The 24,029-nt window shown below is 33.9% G+C and overlaps 1 protein-coding gene across 2 annotated transcripts in view; it reads left to right on the top strand.

Moving 5' to 3' along the window:
• The window catches only part of FBXW10B (F-box and WD repeat domain containing 10B), a 181,613-nt gene that overhangs the window by 47,990 nt on the left and 109,594 nt on the right, over positions 1-24,029 (top strand). For both annotated transcript variants that reach the window (XM_007483407.3, XM_016430902.2), the window contains exon 2: positions 11,332-11,502. In XM_007483407.3, the coding sequence (XP_007483469.1) occupies positions 11,332-11,502 (171 nt within the window). The remainder of the gene's footprint in view (positions 1-11,331; positions 11,503-24,029) is intronic.

The following is a 24,029-nucleotide window of genomic DNA, read 5'->3' as shown; positions in this document are numbered from 1 at the left end:
CTGCATAAGAAAAACATGATTGATCATGTAGCTCAATAGGGATATGATTAGGATTTTGATTGTTAAAAGATCACTCTATTGAAAATATGAATGACATGAAAATAAGTTTTGAACAATGATACATGTATAACCCAGTAGAATTGCTTGTCAGCTCTGGGAGTGGGGTGGGAAGAAGGGGGGTGGGAAATCAAGAATCATATAACCATGGAAAAGTATTCTTAAAAAAAAAAGCATTATGCTATTTTAGGATCCCAGAAACAGGCTTGAAAATTTCAATGTTCCTAGAAGAGTCTTTTCCATGGTTTGATTACTGATCCCCATCTGAGTTCTATAAGTTCCTGATTTGGTTTTGTGTGTTTGGAAGAATAGATTGCTGTTATACTCTGCTTCTGTTTGCTAGTTGGAAAGCTTGATTTGATCAAAGTGGCAGAATTGTAGACTTCCCTTTGGTTTAGGTTTCTTACCTGGGTTGTCCCTGGGGAGACTAGATTAGATGCTTGGGAGACCTTGCTTGGGGCATCTTGTTTTGAGCATATCATCTGATGCTGGGTTCTTAACTTCTTCCTTTCTATTTATACTGGTCAAGGTTTCCCTACTTGATAAAGGCAAAGCCATTGCTGGAACTTACCCAGGTTCCTTTCTTACTCCATCCTGGATCTACAATTCAGTATTGTGTAGCAACAAAGTTGTCATTTGGAAACTGTCTCAGTTGCTGTGTTCCAATATGGATCCAAGACCTTCTTTTGTGCTGGTACATAGCCTCTTCTTGGGTGCTTTACTCTGTGTCTCTTGTCCTAACCCTGTCCCCATGTCCACAAACATTTCTTTCTGTCTCCCTATTTTATTATTATATATTATATTATAAATCCAAATTTATTTTAAATTAGGTTAGTGAAAGGATTCAATGTGATTTCTGGATAACTCCATCAGGGTTTTTTGGGGGGCATATTATAGATCTTTTTGGAGGCACTGTGGATGAGAGCTCAGCTACATTGCTTCCTTCTATTCTGCCATCTTGACTTCCTGTTTTCCCAATATTGAACTATCCTTTCATCACTGGTATAATTTCCAGGAGGTGGTGTAGTCGATAGAGTACCAACCCCAGAGTCAGGAAGATTCATCTTCCTGAGTAAATCTATTTTAATGTTATTTATTTATTGACTTTCTAATTTCAAAAAAAGGAATGCTCTATTAAATCTCTCTATTTTTACATTATATTAATGTATGTTTGTGGTTACATGATTTTTCCTCTGAGGACTGCTTAGCATGATCATGGATATTTTGGTGTGTTCTTTCATCATTATAATTTTCTTTCACATAATTTTTTGTTGTTTCTATAATTTCCTTCTTTGACATGTTCATTATTTAGGATTAAGTTCTGACCCCAGAAACAGAGCAGAGTTTTAATTCTAGCCATTTGCCCATTCTAAAACGTGTAGTAGATTGGCCAGGTCAGGAATCTCAGGTCAAAGAGAAGCCTAGAGTTTGGTCACTCAAAACCAGCATAGCTTTCTATCTGGCTGATAACAGTCAAGTCTAGTGGAAGTCTACTCAATCTCCAAATGAGGATAGCCTTCAGGCCAGTTGCTCACATCCAAACTGTAGTCAGGTATACAATTGTACACCTTAGACAAATGACCAATGATCAGAAATAATATTAAGGACCAATAACTTAGTAATTATTATATTACCTTAAAACTGCAACCAAAAAAGAGCCTCTTAATCACATTTCAAAAAATCATAGAAGAAAAACTGGGACTTCTGAGTCACAAGAGCAATAAGATAGAGGAGTAGACATTTTCTTTGATTCCCACAACCTCTCCAAAACAAATTATGAGCCTACAATAAAAAAAAAATCCAACTGTTTCTGTGGTCTAAGTTAAACCAGAACCCAAAAAATGTCAGAGATTGACCCCCAACCAATAACTGATATCCATAGACCCTGAATAAGGTAAAATTATAGCAAAATCCATAAGAAACAAAAAAATTGTTGAAAGAAACGAATTTTATGCACAGTCATGAGATAATAAAATCAAAGTCACAAAAGACATAGAAGAATATCTTTGAAAATATAAAGTATTCAAATTGTCAGAAGAGCAGATGGAGATCTAAAATTACCCAATCTCAGAAAAGGATATGGATGAAGATGTATAGGAACTACCAAAGAAAAACATTAGTGGGTGCTAATGGATTCACAGGAGAATTCTATCAAATTTTTAATGAATTTCAAAACATTACAAAATATTCTCAAATTGAGAAAGAAAGCACCTTATTAGAATCATTTTTTCTATGGAATAAAAAGTTCTAATATCTAAACCAGGGCAAGAGAAAACAGAGAGAAAACAATAGGCCAGTATTATTAATGAATTAATGAATACTCAAGAATTTTTAATAAATACCTGTCTAGTGGACTACAGTGATTTATCCAGGAAATCATTCATTATCATCAAGTGGGACTTACACAGTATATAAGAAATATTAAATAACAGAAAATCAATAAACATAATCATATTAAAAATCAAATGCTAAAAAAATCAAAATATCCAAAACCATATGACCATTTCAATAGATATAGAAAGTCTTTGGCAAAATACAATACTCTTTGATGCTAAAACCTCTACAATGTATAGGCAAGGGTGAGGCTTTTTAAAAATACCATCAAAGGCACTTAAACCAAAAGAAAACACTATATGTAGTCTGGATATATGAAGACTTTCCCCATAAATATGAGAGCAAAGCAGATATACTTTTTCTTTATTTCTAATTCATATAGTTTTGGAAAGTTTGTTTATATTTTGTTTGTTTAATATTCAGTATGGATTCTAGAATAGAAAATAAGGGTTTTAAAAATTATTTGGAAAAACAAAAGATCTTGAATGGCAAGGTAAATGATGAGAAGTAAGGATAAAGAGTTCTCCCTTTTGTACTTCCAGACATCAAGCTTTTAAAAGCAACAGATCATCTGATGTTGGTTAAAGAACAGAGATCAAAGGAACCAACTAGGCAAAGGAGTTTAAAAAGTAATAGAATTCTTTAAACCAAGGTTTAATAAAGTAGAAAACAAAATTTACTTAGTAAAAAAAAAAACCTCTTTGATGATTAAAAATTCTGAGAGACTCAGTTCTGGGTAAGAAAATCAATTTATTGATCAGTCCAGCAATAATAAATAAATTAATTGATCTCAGTGATCAAAGATTAAGAAATTCAGCTTTTTGGATCATTAAATTCAGTTTTGGAAGCTTCATTATTTAGCCCTTCCTTGGCATTCCAAGGCATCTCTAACTGGTAAATAGTCACTGAGAAAGTGATTGATCATTCAAATTCTCCCTGATTCCTTAGTTGATGATGGAGAATCACATGTCCTGGCCCTATGATCAGGTCCCATTGGTTTAGGAGTGACTTTGTTCATTACTTTTCAATGAAATATTCAAGGACTTGGTCCTGCTGCTTTCAGACACACTTGACCTAAGTTGTTTTTTTTTTCCCTAGGCAAGAAAGAACCAATAATATCACTTTTATTATTTATCACCTTATAGCCGGAGATACTCTAGGGAGGGAGCATTCCTTGAATTTGCTAAGAACAAAAGATTTACCAAAGACGTTTGAGGAATAAACCTGAGTCTCAATTTTAAACACAGAGATAAGAATAATTCAGTGATTTTGAAATAAATCTTTTCATTCTCTATTTGATAAAAACTGCTAGAAAAACTGGGAAGCAGTCTGGAGAAAATTAGACTTAGACCCAAACTTATATCACATTCCACAATACATTCTAAATGACCTTAATACTAAAGATCATACTATAAAAAAATTAGATGAGAAACAGATCATATTCTTTTCACAACTATAAATAGGAGATATATTCTTAACCAAACAATAAAGACAGTTATCAAACATAATATAGATGATTACTTGAGACTAAAACTTTCTTAAAAGAACTGCAAAGTATTTATAAGCACATGAGAAAATACTAAAAAATCACCAACAATAAGAAAAATTCAAATTAAAACATCTTGACATATTACCTCATTTTAGCAAAACTTACCCCAAAATGGTTACAGTCAATATTAGAAGTGTTGTAGAAAGAAAGCCAAACTCATACATTGCTGAAAGACCTCTGAAATGGCACAACCATTTTGGAAAGCAATTTTAAATTACATAAATAAGGTGATTATAATGACTATACCCTTTTTGTGAGAGACTCCATTGCTGGGCTTATAATTCAAGGAAGCCTTTCATAAAAAAAAAAAAGTTCCCATATACTCCAAAATATTTATAACATCACTTGTCATGATTGCAAAAAATTTAAACAAAGTAGATGCCCATCAGTTAGGGAAAGGCTAAACAAGCTATGGCATGTGAATACACTGGAGTATTACTATGCTACAAAAAAATGTTTGTAATGAATACAAAGAAGCATGGACTGATAAAGAATGAAGTGAGCATAGCCAAGAGTAACTAGAACAATGTAGGGGTGTATGGGATATTCAGGGAAGACTAGTATCTTTGTTATGAGTGCTTGCTGAGTCTTTTTCAGTACTGCTTTCCTCCTCTTGTTTCTAGCTGCCACCTAGCTCTCATCTGTGGCTCTGAGAAGTTGTAGCATGCATAGCAGCCACACCTTAAACCATCTCAGCGGATTGAGGGTAACTGACAGACCTCAAATCTATCAATGAGTTAGGAGGGCATTTGCCTTCCGGCACGTGAAGACTTCTCTCAGTGGAAGGGGCAGATAAGAACAATTTATTCCAATGGCCATGAAAGTGGTTGAAGCAGGTACTGTGGAGCACTTTGAGCTTGGTTAGACATCAAAGAAACCAAGCTCATTCAGAGCCATCACCAATTGTCATGACTTTTATCCTGCCATTGGACTTTGATGAGTTTGGAAAAGAGAGTAAGACTTACAAATTTGGGCTATATTGTCTCACTTAAATCTAATTTATGCATGAGTCAATGGTCCTCTTTGAGTAAGATGAACAACAATCAACAAAAATGTAAGTGGAAAAAATGACAAGAAAATCAAAAGCAATTGTGATAAAATTATAAGATTAAACAGGACTGAAAGAGATTGCAAGAATACCTCCAATATAGCTTTTCATGAAGGTAAAAAGTCCACAGATCCATATATTGTTCCTCTTTTGACTTTTTTTCAGCTTATTAATCTGTTCTATTGAGTTCCCCCCCCCCTTTTTTGTCTTTAAAAATACTTTTTATTATATGTGATGGTTGACTGGAAGGGGAAGGGGAAGACATCCTATAGAAATTATGATATGAAAAAAAATTAACAAAAAAAGAAGAAAACAAGCCATATTTTCTAGAACCAGTGATAAGTAGAAAAGGAAATGCCCAAAGCCCCATTGTTGCTATAATTCAAACATATATTCTTTACTGACTGCTCCCTTATTTTCATCCTCCCAATACAATACCCCAACATCCCATTTTAAAGCTATTTCACCATTCCCCTCATGTTGTCAGGAATTCCTGTTCCTCAGGTAACAAACTAGATTTCATCTTAAACTGTTTTCCATTCTCACCTCCTCCATGGTAATATTGCTTTTCTGACTACCCTTTCTAGCACTGGTTGCACTTTAACTTATAAAACCTCTCCTCTAATTCATTGGTGGGAGATAGAATTGTCTCTTCCAGTATCTCCCACCACCACCATTCAGTAAACTTTCTTACTTTGAGTATTCAATCCATATATATCACTTAATCAAGATTTTGGTAGCCAATTTTTACAGACCTCTAGTATACTGTCCTTGCTTCCTCAATAATTTCAATGCCCGGTTCATTGTTTTCCCTTCTCATCTCTCTCCCATACTAGAGGACTTTGCCATACATATTGTTATTCCCTTAAACACTATTATCTTACAATTTTTCAATTTACTAATTTCCACCCACCTTACCTTTAGCTACATACAGATCTTGTCATCATCTATAAGTATTCCATATCCATGTTGATGACTGCAGTGAACATACACATAAAATGGAAGCAGATTAAAAACTAGAATCCAATAATATTCTGTTCATTAGAAACACATTTGAGCCATCTGGAATTAATCCCAGAGAGTTATAAAATTGGGTATATCCTTGGACCCAGTAACAACACTATTCTCCAAGGAACTATTTTCCCAAGGAGATGAGGGAGAAAGGAAAAGAACATAAGTATTATAAAATATTTATAGTAGCTCACTTTGTGGTGGCCAAGCACTGGAAATTGAGGGGATGCCCATCAATTAGGGAATGGTTAAACAAGTTCTGACATATGATTGTGACAGAATACTGCTGTCATAAAAAATGATGAACAGGTTATTTTAAAAAATGGATTTTTTTCATTTGAAATTATGAAACATAAAATGAGAAGGGCCAAGAGAACATTTTTTACAGCTAAAGAAATAATGTTTGAAGAACAACTTGGCAATATCCACCTACAGAGAAAGAACTGAGAAATAGAAACATGCAAGATATAGTTTTATATATACATTTCTTTCTCGGTCAAATGATGCCTTCTCTAGTGTGAGAAAGGGAGAGAATGAGAGGGATACTGTAACATGGCAATTTTAATGAAAATAACAAATTCTATCCCTCCCTCCCCTAACCCTACCTTTCCCGTAGCCCACATGCCCTTGATCAGAACATATTTCCATGTTGTTGATGTTTGCCCTGGGATGTTCATTTAGAGTATATATCCCCAATCATACCCCCTTGACCAATGTAGTCAAGCAGTTGTTTTTCTTCAGTGTTTCTATTCCCACAGTTTTTCTTCTGAATGTGGATAGTGTTCTTTCTCATATATTCCTCTGGGTTATTCAGGATCAGGATCACTGCAATGCCACTAATTGAGAAGTCCATTATATTCTATTGTACCACAGTGCATCAGTCTCTGTGTACAATATTCTCCTGGTTCTGCTCCTTTCACTCTGCATCAATTCCTGGAGGTCATTCCAGTAGGGAACATACTTTAAAAAGAGATATATACGCACAGTAATGCTAAAGGGCTAAAAGATCATATCATACTTGAGCTAAAGCAAGAGAAGCAATCATGGTCTCAGACAAAGCAAAAATAGGTCTAATTAAAAGATATAAGCAAAGAAACTACATTCTAAAAAGTACCAAAGATAATGAAATAATATCAATACTAAACATACAAGCATCCAAATTCTTCAAAGAAAATTAAATGAACTATGGGAAGAAAGGGACTGTAAAATCATACTAGCGGGGAATTTTAACTTGCTCCTTTTAAAACTAGGTAAATCTGAACAAAAATTTCATAAGAAAGAAGTTAAGGAAATAAAGAACAAAAGGTCAAGAATATCAGTGGAATGAATGGGGGGGGTTGGGGGGATGTGAAGGAAGGTGGCCTAGCTGTACCAGATCTCAAACTGTATTATAAAGCAATAATCATCAAGATAATCTCATATTAGCTAAGAAATTGAGTGCTGGATCAATGGATTAAGTTGAGTACATAATCCATAGTAGTAAATGACCATAGTAATATAATTTTATTAAACCCAAAGATCCAAGCTTTTGGGACAAGAACTCACTATTCAACAAAAAACTGTTGGGAAACTGGAAAGCAGTATGACAGAAACTGTCATATACCTATAGACCAACATTCATACCATATTCCAATATAAAGTCAAAGTAGGGACATGATTTAAACATAAAATGTGATACCATAAAGAAATTAGGGGAGCATGGAATATTTTACCTGTCAGATCTATGGATAAGAGAAGACTTTATGACTAAGCAAGAGCTAGAGAACATTATGAGATAGAAAATGTATAATTTTCATTGTGGTGGCATGCGCCTGTAGTCCTAGATACTCAGGAGGCTGAGGCTAGAGGATCGCTTGAGCACAGGAGGTCTGGGCTGCTATATGCTATGCCAATTGTGTGTTTACACTAAGTTCAACATCAATATGGTGACCCTCTGGGAACAGGGGACCACCAGATTGCCTAACGAGGGGTGAAACAGCCCTGGTCAGAAATGGAGCAGGTCAAAACTCCTGTACTAATCAGTAGTGGAATTGTGCCTGTGAATAGCCACTGTAACAAAGACATTGAAGAAAACAACATAGAAGAAACAGAGAAGATGACAGCAGAAAGGACGATTGCACAGTAATAAAGACATTGAAAAAAATCAACACAGAGAAGAGGAACACAGACTGATTATGGGCATGAACTATAAGATTTTTGTGCCATTCTAACATTACACACTTTCACTATAGTTACAAACAAACAATACATAATAACAGCACAAAGATTGAAGGCAATATTAAAGGAGGTGACTTTGAACATTTGATAAGTATTCACTACAAAATAACATACACATATAGGACACATTTCTCACAAACTCTGCAACATCATAACCAAGTGATGAGTATTCATTGAAATGGATGAATACATATATAAATCACCTTGGGAAGATAATAATGATTGTACACATTAAATTAATAAGATCTTATCTCGCAGGAACATTCATATCTTTCTAAAGAAAATCTTTAAGGTTTTCTGAGATTATCTTAAGGGGAGAAATTTGTTTTCCTCTTGCAACATGTAAATAGTTTGTAAATACTATATACATAGTCAATAATATAATTTGTACATAACATATACATAGGTGTAGAAATTGTACAGATCTGTATATTTATATAGATATGTATATAGGTAAATTGTTATGAAGTTTTGATTTTATTAGTATAGCAAGTTGATTTTGAATTTTAATGTAGTTAGTTTTGTTTTTCTGTATTAGTGATAGGATAAAGCATAGTAAAAAGTTTTGTTTTAATTGTTCAAATAGGATTCGTAAAATGCAGTTTGCATGAGTTTTGCATAGTTATTATTTAGTTTTTTGTAAAACATAAGTTAAATTGGTTTTTGTAACCGTGTTTTATTGTTTCAAATTTTTTTTCAAAAGTTTACATTTTGCATTTTGAAATTCTGTAATTGTATGGTTTACACTTGCATTTGTACAAGTATGTTTTCAATGATTATTTGTTTTCATTGAAATTTTCTTTTCTTTGCTTTGTATTCCTAGTACAGGTTAGCATAGATAAGGTATAGCAATAAGAACAGGATAAAGTAAGCATATGACTAAGACTATTTGGGAAGGGGGATATAATAATAAGGTTAGGCATAGCTTTAGAATTAAAAGAATAGAGAACATATGGGAGAGATTTTTTTATCTCTTGAAAAGATGCTCAAAGGGGGGGAATTATAAGGAATTAGAAAGGAATAGAAATTAAGTGTTGTTACATTAGTTTAGAGATATGAAGTAGAGAAGCTGGCTTGAGAAAGAATTGGAATTTGAAACAAATCTGAGATAGTGTCAGTTTCAAATATTGACAGTGTGTGTGGGTGGTGTAACAGTTTTTCTGTGGCAGTTACTCTCCATGGGTGGGGCAGTTAGTCTTGGGAATGGCAATATGTCTATAGGAGTGCTGGGAAGAGGTGACATCTTTTCTCTCTCCTCACTGTCTGAGGTAGAAGGAAAGGAAAGAAAAACCTAAAGGAGCTAAATGATTTTTCCTTTTCCATCTTGGGAAACACTAGTTATTGTCTATTGCTATTTCATAGATTGTTTTATCTCTGAAAAGATCAGGCTCAGAGTCCTAACTTGATTCTTGCTGAGGCTCAGCCAGTTGACCTTTATTATTTTTAAAACCTGGAGACAAAGTTAAGAATTATATACTTTGTATAAATATAATAGTGTTAGTTTATTGTAGAATAAGGAAAATTTGGATTAGTCAGATCAGGAAGGATAAGTGTAGTCCGTGGAAACAGGAGAGGCAGTTCCACGTGGAACAAGGGAGTTTATTTGGGTGGAGTTAGAATCCCTTAGAGTTAGAAATTCTTTTATATCCTTATTTCTCAACAAATACTTTATTTTTATACAAGAGTCTCCTTAGCATCCTTGCACTTGGCCCTGAAGACAAGTTCACTTATGAGCTTCATTTCACTTATATAAACTGAAGATACTTTGTAAGCACAGCAAGCAGAGTATCTAATCAGTTTATATACATAATCAATTCATTGCTTATTATTTTTACAGTTGAATTAAAAACATATTGCACAAATTCAGTTCAGTTGAGATTAGAAGGAAAGCAGAAACCTGGGAAAAATTGTTTGCAGCAAGTGTCTCTGATAAAGACCTCATTTCTAGGTATATAAAGAACTACTGCAAATCTGTACATTATGAGTCATTTCTCAATTGATAAATATTCATAAGTTGTGAACTGGCAGGTTTCAGAAAAATGAATCAGAGTGATCTATTGTCATACAAATATTGATTTAAATCCTGATTAGAGAAATACAAATTAAAATGACTCTGAGGTACCACCTCATACCTATCTTATGGTCTAAAATGAGAAAAAAAGGAAAATAATAAATGTTGAAGGGGATATGGGAAAATTGGAACTCTAATGTACTACTGATAGCATTATGAACTGAACTGAAGCCATGTCCAAAGGGCTATAGATCAATGCATACCTTTTGAACCAGCAATGCCACTATTATGTCTGTATCCCAAAGGGATTTTAAGAAAAATGGAAAAGACATATTTGTGCAAAAATATTTCTATCAGTTCTTTTATTGTGTCAATGAATTGGAAATTGAGAGTATACCCATCAACTGGGAAATGGTTAAACAACATCATTGCAATAGAATATTATAAGAATTGCTATAAGAAGTGCTATAAGAAATGACTAGCAGGATCCTTTCAGAAAAATATGGAAAGATTTACATGAACTGTTCAAAGTGAAATGAGCAGAACCAAGAGAACAATGTATATAGTAAAAGTAATATTATACATTGATGAACTATAAATAGCTATTCTCATCAATACAGTGATTCAAGATAGATCCAAAGGACTCATTATGAAAAAATGCTATCCATCTCCAGAGAAAGAACTATATTACATTTTATTTTGGGGGTTTTAGGGTCTGTGTTTTCTTTTATAACATATGAAAAGGTGTTTTGCATGATTACATATGTATAACCTATATCAAATTGCTTGCCATCTCTGGGAAGGGGAACAGAGGAAGAGAATTTAGAACTCAGAATTTCAAAAAACAAATGTTAAAAATTGTTTTTATACATAATTGGGAAAAATAAAATATTATTCAATAATAATAATTTTTAAAAAACTTAGTTGTATGCTGTAGACTTATCTAACTGAAGTGGCTTAAGTAGAAATATAAAGAGTAGAGCTGAAACTATATTATTGTAGGGTGGTACCAGAAAAGCTTGCAGAGGCTCAGATGAATAATATTATTCAGAGAAACTATTAATTGTTATGTGACATTAACTTAGCTTTCGTTTTCTCTTTCAGTGCCCTTAGAAGAGTACTCAGAAGTTTCATTCTTTCCAGAGAGCCTTAAGGAAGCCATTTACATCTATGAGATCCCCCACTCTAGACCGAATGCCTTTTCTTTTTCCCGAGGCTCAGGAAGCCCAGGATTATTAGATGTCAAGCACCAGGAAGAAGACACCAACATTGGTGGTGAGATGGATATATCAGAGAAAATGAATACACAGAACTTTTGGGAAAGCCACTGGAGTTCAGAGGGCATGAACTTTCCAGTGAGGAGACTTCTCAAGGGTGGGAAATGAGAGGAGATTTTGAATAGAAATAGAGAAAACAAGGAAACATAAGTAACAGAAACACTAAAGAAAATAATATCTAGAAGGACTCATTTTTCACCATTGTCACCAATCGCGCAGACCATTGTACTTTCTATTTCTTTATGTAGGACATTTTATCTATTACTAGATTTTAATTATTCATTGGATATTTGCTGACCTCCTACTATGTATGTGCTCAGCAATGTGAACTATAGGGATACAAAAGAGATGCGAAACATGGTTCTAACTTTCAAAGAACTTAAGGTCTAGTTGTAAATGTGGGACTTCAATAATGAAATAGTAATTCTATGTCAAAGATTCAGGTGTTTCCTAAAGGATTGCCATATATGTTACAAATTTTGTTCATTTTTTTCATGTGGAGAAATAGTTCTAAAATTGATACGGTGTTCAGAAATTACTATATTCACTGTTGATATGTACAATGTATGTGAGTACTATAGTAATTAATAATATAGTATGATTCCTATGGTAATTAATCTCATTTGGTTCCCAGGCACTAGAAATCTCTATAGAAAGAAATTCCAAGTACAGCTATTTCTCATCAGAGCTTGAGAACTTTACTTCAAAATTTCTAACTTATTAGGCATAATGGATGATGAGATGCATGACAGTGGAGTCAGGGAGACCTGTTTTAAAGTCCAGTTTCAGAAATATATCAGGTATATGATCATGCACAAGTTACTTTATCTCTCATGTTCCAGGAAACTCTACTAAGATCATACATTAATTATCTTCAGCAATAGGGGAAATTTCCAAACTAGTATTTCCTTATCCTGCAGAAATCATAGCTCTGAATCAATATAGCTCATGATTGTAGCTTGGTGTGAATATGAATAAACAGAATGAGGTGGTCACATTTTTTTGATGGGAAAATAGCAGGCTGGATCATTTACCTGAAATTCTTGATGTACCTCAAACCTGTCTTACAGAAACTTTTATAAGAATATGGATTTGGTTTTAAATTTGTACTATTTACAAAAATTCTACTTCTCTTCACTATTATTCATTGGTTCATTCAATTAGCAAGCACTTATAGGTACCTACTGTGTTCAGAGCACTGAGAAAGAGAAGACAAAATTTAAATAAAATATGATTTCTGCCCTCTTGGTTCTTACATCTAAAAAAGGTGACAAGAACCAATAGCAGATAACTATAATACATAATATTAGATGGCATATTCATTAGAAAATCTCAAAATAACATGCCTTGGGAAGTTCAGAGTGAAAAATATCACTACTGATAGGTAGATTAAGAAGGGCTTCATGGAGGTAGTGGCATTTAAGTTGTGATTTAAAGGTTGGATAGAATTCAAAGGTAAAGCAAGAAAGTGGAAGTTACATACATTGGGAAAAGTATGAGCAAAGGCGTAGAGATCAGTTTGGCTAAAGTCCAGACTATATGGATTATACCAATAAGAATTAAATCTGGAAAGATAAGTTTGTCCTAGATTGTGGAGGATCTCAAATACGAGACCTCAAAGGAATTCGAAGAAGAGAAAAAACAAAAGCTTGTTAACTGAAAAAAAAATTTTAATGGCATTTGAGCCTTACTCAACAAGCAATAAGCAACCAATAAATATTTCTCAACAGGAGAGCTATATGATCAGATAAAGGTTAGTTTAGCATTGGTATAAAGAATATGATAGAAGAAGGCAAGAATAATTCAATAAGACCTGCAAAAGTCTAGGCAAATGGCAACAAAGGAATCTACTAAGATGGTAGGAGTTGAAATTTGAGAGACATCTGTGTAAAGGGTGAATAAGAAGTACCTAGTCATTAAATATGAGAAGTAAGGAAAAGAAGAGGCAAAGATAATGTCAAGGTTTTGTAAATGGGAAATGAAAAACTGAAATTATAGGGAACAGGCTTATAGATAAAGATAATAAATAAGCTTGGTTTTGACTGTTGAATGTAAGGTGTCCATGGAATCTCTAGACTAATTACAGACTTATAAAATATCAGTTGGGTGAGTCTGCAGAGACCTTCTAGTTTAACTTGTATCTGATTGCTACAAAATAAAGGCCTTTACTCAGAGTGAACCTACTACTTTCTGAAGGAGTAAATTTCATTGTAGGATAGCTCTAATTGTTGGCAAATATTCCCTGCATCTAAGAGCTAAAATCTGTCTATGTGACTTTCACTCATTGTTCCTTGATCTAAACTCTGAGTTCAAGAAAGACAAATCTAAACTTTCTTCCTTTCAAATTACTTGGAGATAGCTATTTTTTCCTTTAAATTAAAAAAAAAAATTCTAAGTCAAATATCCCAATTTCTACAAATTGTTCACATGTAGCATGGTCTATTTTTCCTTCTTCATCCTGTTCATCCTTTTTTGGACATTCCTTTACTAGAAGGGATGTGACTGATCCATATGTAATTGGGGAGGGTAATTATTTTATATTTTCACACTTGCCTCTGTGTCTTTCTGTCTCTCTTTGTCTCTGACTTTGTATATCTCTCATTTTGTATCTCTCTTTCGCCCTGACCTATATATCTTAATATCAGATATCTATCACAAATTTGCTACAAAGATTTTTTTTTCCTTATTAGCCTTTTCTCTTGCAATTCTAACTATAATAATTTTTTCATAAGAAGTTTTACATTTTAGGCCCATTTTATCTCCTGTGATCCTTTCTATCTCTTGCTTGGCCAAGAACTCTTCCACTTTTTGTTGTTGTGAAAGGTACCACTTTTCCTGCTTCTCAAATTTATTTATATGACCTTTTATATTTAGGTTGTGCATATTTTTCAAATGTATTATTGAATACAACATAAGATCCTGGTTTCAACCTTATTTCTGCCAGAATGGTTTCTAGGTTTCATAGTAGTTTCATCCAAGCATAAGTTCTTGCTCTGATAGTACAGTACTTAGATTTATTAAATACCACTGTATATTTGATTATTTCTAGTACCTAGGAACTTTTGTTTCACTTACTGGTTTTTGACTAGTCTTTTTTTATGCCAGGATCAAATAGTTTTGATGATTATATCTAGACTTTTATCTGTTCTACTTCGTATCATTATTTTCCTTTGGATTATTGATCTTATTTCTTCAGATGAACTTTATTACTATTTTATCTACAACTAATCCCAACACTATTCAAACTATTTAAAAAATAAGCAAAGAAGGAATTTTACCAAATTCCTTTTATGACACAAATATGGTACTGATTCCAAAAGCCAGGCAGACTAAAAACAGAGAAAGAAAACTATAAACCAGTCTTCTTAATGAACATGGAGGCAAAAATCTTAAATAGAATACTTGCAAAAAGACTCCAGCAAGTGATCACAAGGATTATTCACTGTGATCATGTGGGATTTATACCAGTATTGCAAGGATGGTTTAATATTAGGAAAACTATCCATATAATTGACCAAATTAACAACCAAACCAACAGAAATAACACAATTATTTCAATAGATGTAGAAAAAGCCTTTGACAAAATACAACTTATTCCTATTGAAAATACTGGAAAGTATAGGAATAGAAGGGCCTTTCCTAAAAATTATAAACAGTATAAATTTAAAACCATCAGCAAGCATCATCTGCAATGGGGATAAATTAGAAGCCTTCCCAATAAGATCAGGAGTGAAACAAAGATGCCCATTATCACCTCTAGCAATTATAGAAGAAAAAGAAATTGAAGGAATTAAAATAGGCAATAAGGAGACTAAACCATCACTCTTTGAAGATGATATGATGATCTATTTAAAGAATCCTAGAGAATCAACCAAAAAGCTAGTGGAAATAATCAACAACTTTAGCGAAGTTTCAGGATACAAAATAAGCCACATAAATCATCAACATTTCTATACATTTCCAATACAACTCAGCAGCAAGAGTTAAAAAGAGAAATTCCATTTAAAATCACCCTAGACAACATAAAATATTTAGGAATCTATTTGCCAAGACAAACACAGGAATTATATGAACACAACTACAAAACACTTTTCACACAATTAACACTAGATCTACATAATTTGAAAAACATTAATTGCTCATGGGTAGGATGAGCTAATATAGTAAAAATGACACATTTTTTTGTATTCAAAATTTTACTTCTTTTCAACAAAAACTCAAGACAATGATTTTAAATAATAAAACATGGTAAAGTCTATTCTAGACATTTGTTGGTATCTTTAAAGATAGCTCATTAAATTAAATTTGGACTCCTGCAGTTCTGTTGTGATGCTCTTTACAGCATCACAGAATAATTACTTATTCAATGTCATACCTAGAAAACTACCAAGAAACTTTTTTACTGAATTAGAAAAAAATTATAACAAAGTTCATTTGGAAGAAAAAAAGATCAAGAATATCAAGGAAATTAATGAATAAAAATGTGAAGGAACAGTGGCAAAAAATTGAAAAGCGAAGGAATGACCTTCATTTGGGGAATGGCTAAACAAATTGTGGTATCTGATGGTGATGGAATACTATTGTGCTGAAAGAAATAATGAACTGGAGCAATTCCATGTGCATTGGAATGACCTCCAGGAATTGATGCAGAGGAAAAGGAGCAGAACCAGGAGAACATTGTACACAGAAACTGATATACTATGGCACAATCGAATATAATGGACTTCTTTACTAGCAGCAATGAAATGATCCAAGACAATTCTGAGCAATTTATGAGAAAGAATGCTATGCACATCCAGAGAAATAACTGTAGGAGTTAAAATGCTGGAGAAAAACATATAATTGATCACATGGTTTGATGGGGATATGATTGGGAATGTTTACTTTAAATGATCACTCTACTGCAAATATTTATAATAAGGAAATAGGCTTTGAACAATGATACATGTAAAACCCTGTGGAATTTCTCAATGACTTCAGGAGAGGGGAGGAGGGAGAGAAGGGAAAGAACATGAATCATGTAACCATGGAAAAATATTCTCAATTAATTAATTAAATAAAAATATTTTATCTACCCCTATATTATAATATTTTCTATAGATGTTATAGATAGTAATATTTTTTATTAAATTTTTTATTTAATTAATTAATTGAGAATATTTTTCCAAGTTTACATGATTCATGTTCTTTCCCTCCCTCCCATCCCCTCCCCCCCATAGCCTATATTCAATTGCATTGGGTTTTACATGTGTCATTGATCAAGACCTATTTTCATAATATTGATAATTGCACTAGGGTAATCACTTAGAGTCTACATCCCCAACCCTAAACCCATGTGATTAACCTATGTGATCAAGAAGTTGTTTTTCTTCTGTATTTCTACTTCCATGCACGGTTCATCCTCTAAGTCTGGATAGCTTTCTTTCTCATAAGTCCCTCAGAATTGTCCTAGATCATTGCATTGCTGCTAGTAGAGAAGTCGATTACATTTGATTATACCACAGTGTATCAGTCTCTGTGTATAATGTTCTCCTGGTTCTGTTCCTTTCACTCTGCATCAATTCCTGGAGGTCATTCCAGTTCACACATGGAATTCCTCCAGTTCATTATTCCTTTCAGTACAATAGTGTTCCATCACCAACAGATACCACAATTTGTTCAGCCATTCCCCAGTTGAAGGGCATCCCCTCATTTTCCAGTTTTTTGCTTCCACAAAGAGTGTGGCTATAAATATTTTGGTACAAGTCTTTATCCCAATGATCTCTTTGGGGTATAAACCCAGCAGTGGTATGGCTAGATCAAAAGGCAGACAGTCTTTTAAAACCCTTTGGGCAGAGTTCCAAATTATCTTCCAGAATGGTTGGATCAATTCACAACTCCACCAGCAAATCATTAATGTCGTAATTTTGCCACATCCCCTCCAACATTTATTACTTTCCCTTGCTATCATGTTAGCTAATTTGCTAGGTGTGAAATGATACCTCAAAATTGTTTTGATTTGCATTTCTCTAATTATAAGCAATTTAGAACATTTTTTCATGTGTTTATTGATAGTTTTTATTTCTTTATCTGGAAATTGCCTGTTTATGTCCCTCGCCCATTTATCAATTGGGGAATGGCTTGATTTTTTGTACAATTGATTTAGCTCCTTATATATTTGAGTAATTAGACCTTTTTCAGAGTTTTTTGTTATAAAGATTTTTTCCCAAATTGTTGCTTCCCTTCTAATTTTGGTTGCATTGGTTTTGTTTGTACAAAACTTTTAAAATTTAATGTTATCAAAATTATTTATTTTACATTTTGTAATTTTTTCTAACTCTTACTTGCTCTTCAAATCTTTCCTTTCCCAAAGATCCGACAAGTATACTATTCTGTGTTCATGTAATTTACTTATACTTTCTAGATAGTAATAATTTCTATCAACAAATGTGTTTAAGCATCTACTATGTGTGCTAGAAATTGTGCTAAGCAATGGACATAGGAAAGGAGGCAAATGACAGTCCCTGTCTTGAAGGAAGTTATAGTCCAATGGAGGAAGAAACATGTAAACAAATATGTATAAACAAACCATATAAAGGATAAATAAGAATTAATTAACAAAGGGAAGGTACTAGAATTAAGTGGGGTTAGGAAAAGGTTTCCTGTAAAAGATGGGTCTTTATGTGAGACATAAAGGAAATCAACGAGCCGGGCCAGTAGGTGGAGATGGAGAGCATTCCAAATATGGAGGATAGCCAGAAATAAATGTCTGGAGCTGAGAAATGGAGTCTTGTGGAAGTCAAGATGCCAGTGTCATTGAATTGAAGAGTACTTACTGGGGAGTAATCTGTAAAAAGACCAGAAAGCTAGGAAGGGATTAGGTTATGAAGATCTCTGAATGCAAGAAATATTTTATATTTTATTTTGTAGGAAATAGGGAACTGCTGGAGTTTCCTGAATAGGGTAAAATGACACGAGTCAGACTTACATTTAGGAAAATCATTTTAGTGACTGAATAGAGGAAGAATTAGAGTAGAGAGGAACTTGTTGCAGGCAGAGTCACCAGCAGGTTATTGCCATAGTTCAGGAGTGAGGCGATGAGGGCCTCCACCACAGTGATGGCTATGTAAGAGTACAGAAGAATACATATTTGAGAGAGGCTGCAAAGGTGAAAATGACAGACATTAGCAACAGATTAGATATGGAAATGGAGGATAAGACATAGTGATGAGTCAAGGATGATGCCTAGGTTGTGAGTCTGAGGGACTGGGACTGGGAAGAGAGTGGTACCCTCTACAATAATATGGAGGTGGAAAAAATTTAGGGGGAAGGATAATGAATTTGATTTTGCACCTGTTCAGTTTAAGATATCTACTTGCAATACAATTCAAGATTCTTGAAAGGAAATTGGAGATGTGAGCTTAAAAGATGACAGAGAGGTATGGACAGGATACATAGATTTGAGAATCATTAGCAAAGGGATGTTAATTAAATCCATAGGAACATATATTTCACCAAATAAAATAGCATAGAAAAAGGAGAGGACAGAACTCTGTAGGGTACTTATACTTAGAAGGTATGATCTAGATAAAAGTCCAGCAAGGAGATTAAAGAGTAGTGGTCAGATGAGGAGGAGAAGCAAGAGAGAGTAATGTCTTGAAAACCTAGAGAGGAGTGAGTATAAAAGGGGAAAAGGTAATCAGTAGTTTCAAAGGTTGCAGAGGGATGTAGGAAAAGGAAAATAAGAATTGAGAAAAGGCCATTGGATTTGTCAACAAAAAGATGGTTGATAATTTTGGATGGAGCAATTTGGGTAAGATAATGAAATCGGGAGCTCAATTGTTAATGGTTAAAAAAAAAAAGAATATGAGGAGAATGAGTAAAACTTGTCATTTTGATCCTCTTCAAGAATAAAAGCAATGACCACTACCATGTGAATATTTCTCTACTCCTGGCTAATTTTTTTTTTACTTAAGAGATATATTTAATCAAAATATTGTTATTCTGCATTATCTAAGGATAACTGTGATTTTTGTTTTTTGTTGTTAATATGTTCTATTATGTTTGTGGCTTTTTAAAAAATATTATTTTATTTCATTATTTCCAAACATTATTCATTGGAGACAGAGATCATTTTCTTTTTCTCCCCCCTCCCCCACCTCTCCCATAGCCAACACGTGATTCCACTGGGTATCATATTTGTTCTTGATTCGAACCCATTTCCATTTTGTTGGTATTTGCATTAGAGTGTTCATTTAGAGTCTCTCCTCATTCATATTCCCTCATCCCCTGTAGTCAAGCAGTTGTTTTCCTCTGTGTTTTTACTCCCACAGTTTGTCCTCTGCTCATGGACAGTGTTTTTTCTCCTAGATCCCTGCAGATTGCTCAGGGATGTTGCATTGACACTAATGGAGAAGACCATTACATTCAATTGTACCACAGTGTATCAGTCTCTGTGTACAATGTTTTCCTGGTTCTACTCCTTTCACTCTGCATCACTTCCTGGAGGTTGTTCAAGTCTCCATGGAATTTCTCCACTTTATTATTCCTTTTAGCACAATAGTATTCCATCACCAACACATATCACAATTTCTTCAGCCATTCTCCAATTGAAGGGCATCCCCTCATTTTCCAATTTTTGGCCACCACAAAGAGTGCTGCTATATTCTTGTACAAGTCTTTTTCCTTATTATCTCTTTGGGGTACAAACCCAGCAGTGCTATGGTTGGATCAAAGGACAGACAGTCTTTTATCGCCTTTTGGGAATGTTCCAAATTGCCCTCCAGAATGGTTGGGTCAGTTCACAACCCCACCAGCAGTGAATTAATGTCCGTACTTGGCCACATCCCCTCCAGCATTCATTACTTTCTGTTGATGTCATGTTAGCCAATCTGCTAGATGTGAGGTGATACCTGAGAGTTGTTTTGATTGGCAGCTCTGATTATAAGAGATTTAGAACACTTTTTCATGTGCTTATTAATAGTTTTGATTTCTTTATCTGAAAACTGCCTATTCATGTCCCTTGCTCATTTATCAATTGGAGAATGGCTTGATTTTTTGTACAATTGATTTAGCTCTCTGTAAATTTGAGTAATTAAACCTTTGTCAGAGGTTTTTGTCATGAAGATTGTTTCCCAATTTGTTGCTTCCCTTCTAATTTTAGTTACATTGGTTTTGTTTGTACAAAAACTTTTTAATTTGATGTAGTGAAAATTATTTATTTTACATTTTGTGACTCTTTCTAAGTCTTCCATGGTTTTAAAATATTTCCCTTCCCAAAGATCTGACATGTATACTATTCTGTTAACCTAACTTAATTATAGTTTCCTTCTTGATGTTCAAGTCATTCACCCATTTTGAATTTATCTTGGTGTAGGGTGTGAGGTGTTGATCCAAACCTAATCCCTCCCACACTGTCTTCCAAATTTCCCAGCAGTTTTTATGAAATAGTGGATTTTTGTCCCAAAAGCTGGGATATTTGGGTTTGTCATATACTGTCTTGCTGACGTCACTTACCCCGAGTCTATTCCACTGATCCTCCTTTCTGTCTCTTAGCCAATACCAAATTGTTTTGATGACCACTGCTTTATAATATAGTTTGAGATCTGGGACTGCAAGGCCCACTTCCTTGTATTTTTTTTTCCATTATTTCCCTGGATATCCTTGATCCTTTGTTCTTCCAAATGAACTTTGTTATGGTTTTTACTAAATCAATAAAAAAAATTTTTGGAAGTTCAATGCGTATGGCACTAAATATATAAATAAGTTTGGGTAGGATGGCCATTTTTATTATATTGGCTCATCCTACCCATGAACAGTTAATTTTTTTTTCCAACTGCTCAAGTTTAGTTTTAGTTGTGTGGAGAGTGTTTTGTAGTTGTGTTCATATAGTTCCTGTGTTTGTCTTGGCAGATAGTTTCCTAAGTATTTTATTTTGTCGAAGGTGATTTTGAATGGGATTTCTCTTTCTAATTCGTGCTGCTGAGATGTGTTGGAAATGTATAGGAACGTTGATGACTTATGCGCGTTTATTTTGTATCCTGCAACTTTGCTAACGTTGATTATTTCCACTAGCTTTTTGGTTGAATCTCTAGGATTCTTTAGGTAGACCATCATATCATCTACAAAGAGCGATAACTTGGTCTCCTCCTTGCCTATTTGAATGCCTTCAATTTCTTTTTCTTCTCTAATTGCTACTGCTAGTGTTTCTAGTACAGTGTCAAATAATAGAGGTGATAATGGGCAACCTTGTTTCACTACTGATCTTAGTGGGAATGCATCTAGTTTATCTCCATTGCAGATGATGTTAGCTGATGGTTTTAGATATATACTGTTTATTATTTTTAGGAATGACCCTTCTTTCCTATGCTTTCTAGTGTTTTTAATAGGAATGGGTGTTGTATTTTATCAAAGGCTTTTTCTGCATCTATTGAAATAATCATATGATTTTTGTTGGTTTGCTTGTTTATATGGTCAATTATATGGATGGTTCTCCTAATATTGAACCAGCCCTGCATTCCTGGTAAAAATCCTACTTGATCATAGTGAATGACCATTCTGATTACTTGCTGGAGTCTTTTTGCTAGTATCCTATTTAAGATTTTTGCATCTATATTCATTAGGGATATTGGTCTATAATTTTCTTTCTCTGTTTTTGACCTGTCTGGTTTTGAAATCAGTGCCATATTTGTGTCATGAAAAGAATTTGGTAGAACTCCCTCTTTGCTTATTATGTCAAATAGTTTGTATAGTATTGGGATTAGCTGTTCTTTGAATGTTTGATAGAATTCACTTGTGAATCCATCAGGCCCTGGGGGTTTTTTCTTAGCAAGTTCTTTGATGGCCTGTTGGATTTCGTTTTCTGATATGGGATTATTTAAGAAATCTATTTCTTCTTCTGTTAGTCTAGGCAGTTTATATTTTTGTAAATATTCATCCATATCACCTAGATTGGTATATTTATTGCCATATAATTGGGGAAAGTAGTTTTTAATGATTGCCTTAATTTCATCTTCATTGGAAGTGATGTCCTCCTTTTCATCTTTGATGCTGTTAATTTGATTTTCTTCTTTCCTTTTCTTAATTAGACTGAGCAGTACTTTGTCTATTTTGTTTGTTTTTTCTAAGTCCAGCTTCTAGTCCTATTTATTAGTTCAATAGTTTTATCACTTTCGATTTTATTAATTTCTCCCTTAATTTTTAGGATCTCTAGTTTGGTTTTCTTCTGGGGGGGGGTTAATTTGTTCGTTTTCAAGTATTTTTATTTGCATTTCCAATTCATTGATCTCTGCACTCCCTAATTTGTTAATATATGCACTCAGGGATATGAATTTTCCTATGAGTACTGCTTTGGCTGCATCCCATAAGGTTTGAAAGGATGTCTCACCATTGTCATTTTCCTCAATGAAATTATTGTTTCTATGATTTGTTCTCTAAGTAACCAATTTTGGAGTATCGTATTATTTAATTTCCAATTAATTTTTGATTTGGCTCTCCATGTAACCTTACTGATCATTATTTTTATTGCCTTATGATCTGAAAAGGCTGCATTTATTATTTCTGCTTTTCTGCATTTGTATGCCATGTTTCTGTGACCTAGTGTATGGTCAATCTTTGTGAATGTGCCATGTGGTGCTGAGAAGAAGGTGTATTCCTTTTTGTCCCTATTTATTTTTCTCCATATATCTATTAACTCTAATTTCTCTAAGATTTCATTCACTTCTTTTACCTCTTTCTTATTCATTTTTTATTTGATTTATCTAAATTTGATAGTGGTTGGTTCAGATCTCCCACTAATATGGTTTTACCGTCTATTTCCTCCTTCAATTCTCCTAGTTTCTCCATTAGAAATTTGGGTGCTATACTATTTGGTGCATACATGTTGATTAGTGATATTTCCTCATTGTCTATAGTCCCTTTTAACAAAATATATTTACCTTCCCTATCCCTTTTGATCAGGTCTATTTTTGCTTTGGCTTGGTCAGATATCATGATTGCAACTCCTGCCTTCTTTCTTTCAGTTGAGGCCCAGAAGGTCTTACTCCATCCTTTAATTCTGACCTTGTGAGTATCTACCCATCTCATGTGTGTTTCTTGAACACAACATATGGTAGGGTTTTGGATTCTAATCCATTCTGCTATTCTTCTATATTTTATGGGTGAGTTCATCCCCTTCATGTTCAATGTTATGGTTGTCACTTGTGGATTTACTGGCATTTTGATATCCTCCCCTAATTCTCACCTTTCTTCTTTAGCTATAACATTTTAAACCAGTGATTTACTTTAAATCTGTCCCCCTATTCCCCTCCCTTAATATGCTTCCCTTTCTAGCCCCTCCTTTTTTGTTCCCTTCTCCTCCCTCCTCTCCTTCCCTTCCTTTTTGTGTTCCCTCCCTCCCTACCCCCCTTGGTTTTCCCTTCTCCCTTACCCTGTTGGACAACGTAGAATTCAAGATCCCAATGGATCTAGATGCTCTTCTTTCTCAGAGTTGATTTCACTGAGAGTAAGGTTTAAGTAAAAACTTCCTTCCTCTCCTTCTTATAGGAG

The sequence above is a fragment of the Monodelphis domestica genome, chromosome 2, assembly GCF_027887165.1.
Source record: "Monodelphis domestica isolate mMonDom1 chromosome 2, mMonDom1.pri, whole genome shotgun sequence".
In the NCBI taxonomy this organism is placed as follows: Eukaryota; Metazoa; Chordata; class Mammalia; order Didelphimorphia; family Didelphidae; genus Monodelphis; species Monodelphis domestica.
Note: the sequence above shows the minus strand (reverse complement) of the source record. Positions and strands in the feature narration are given on the sequence as shown.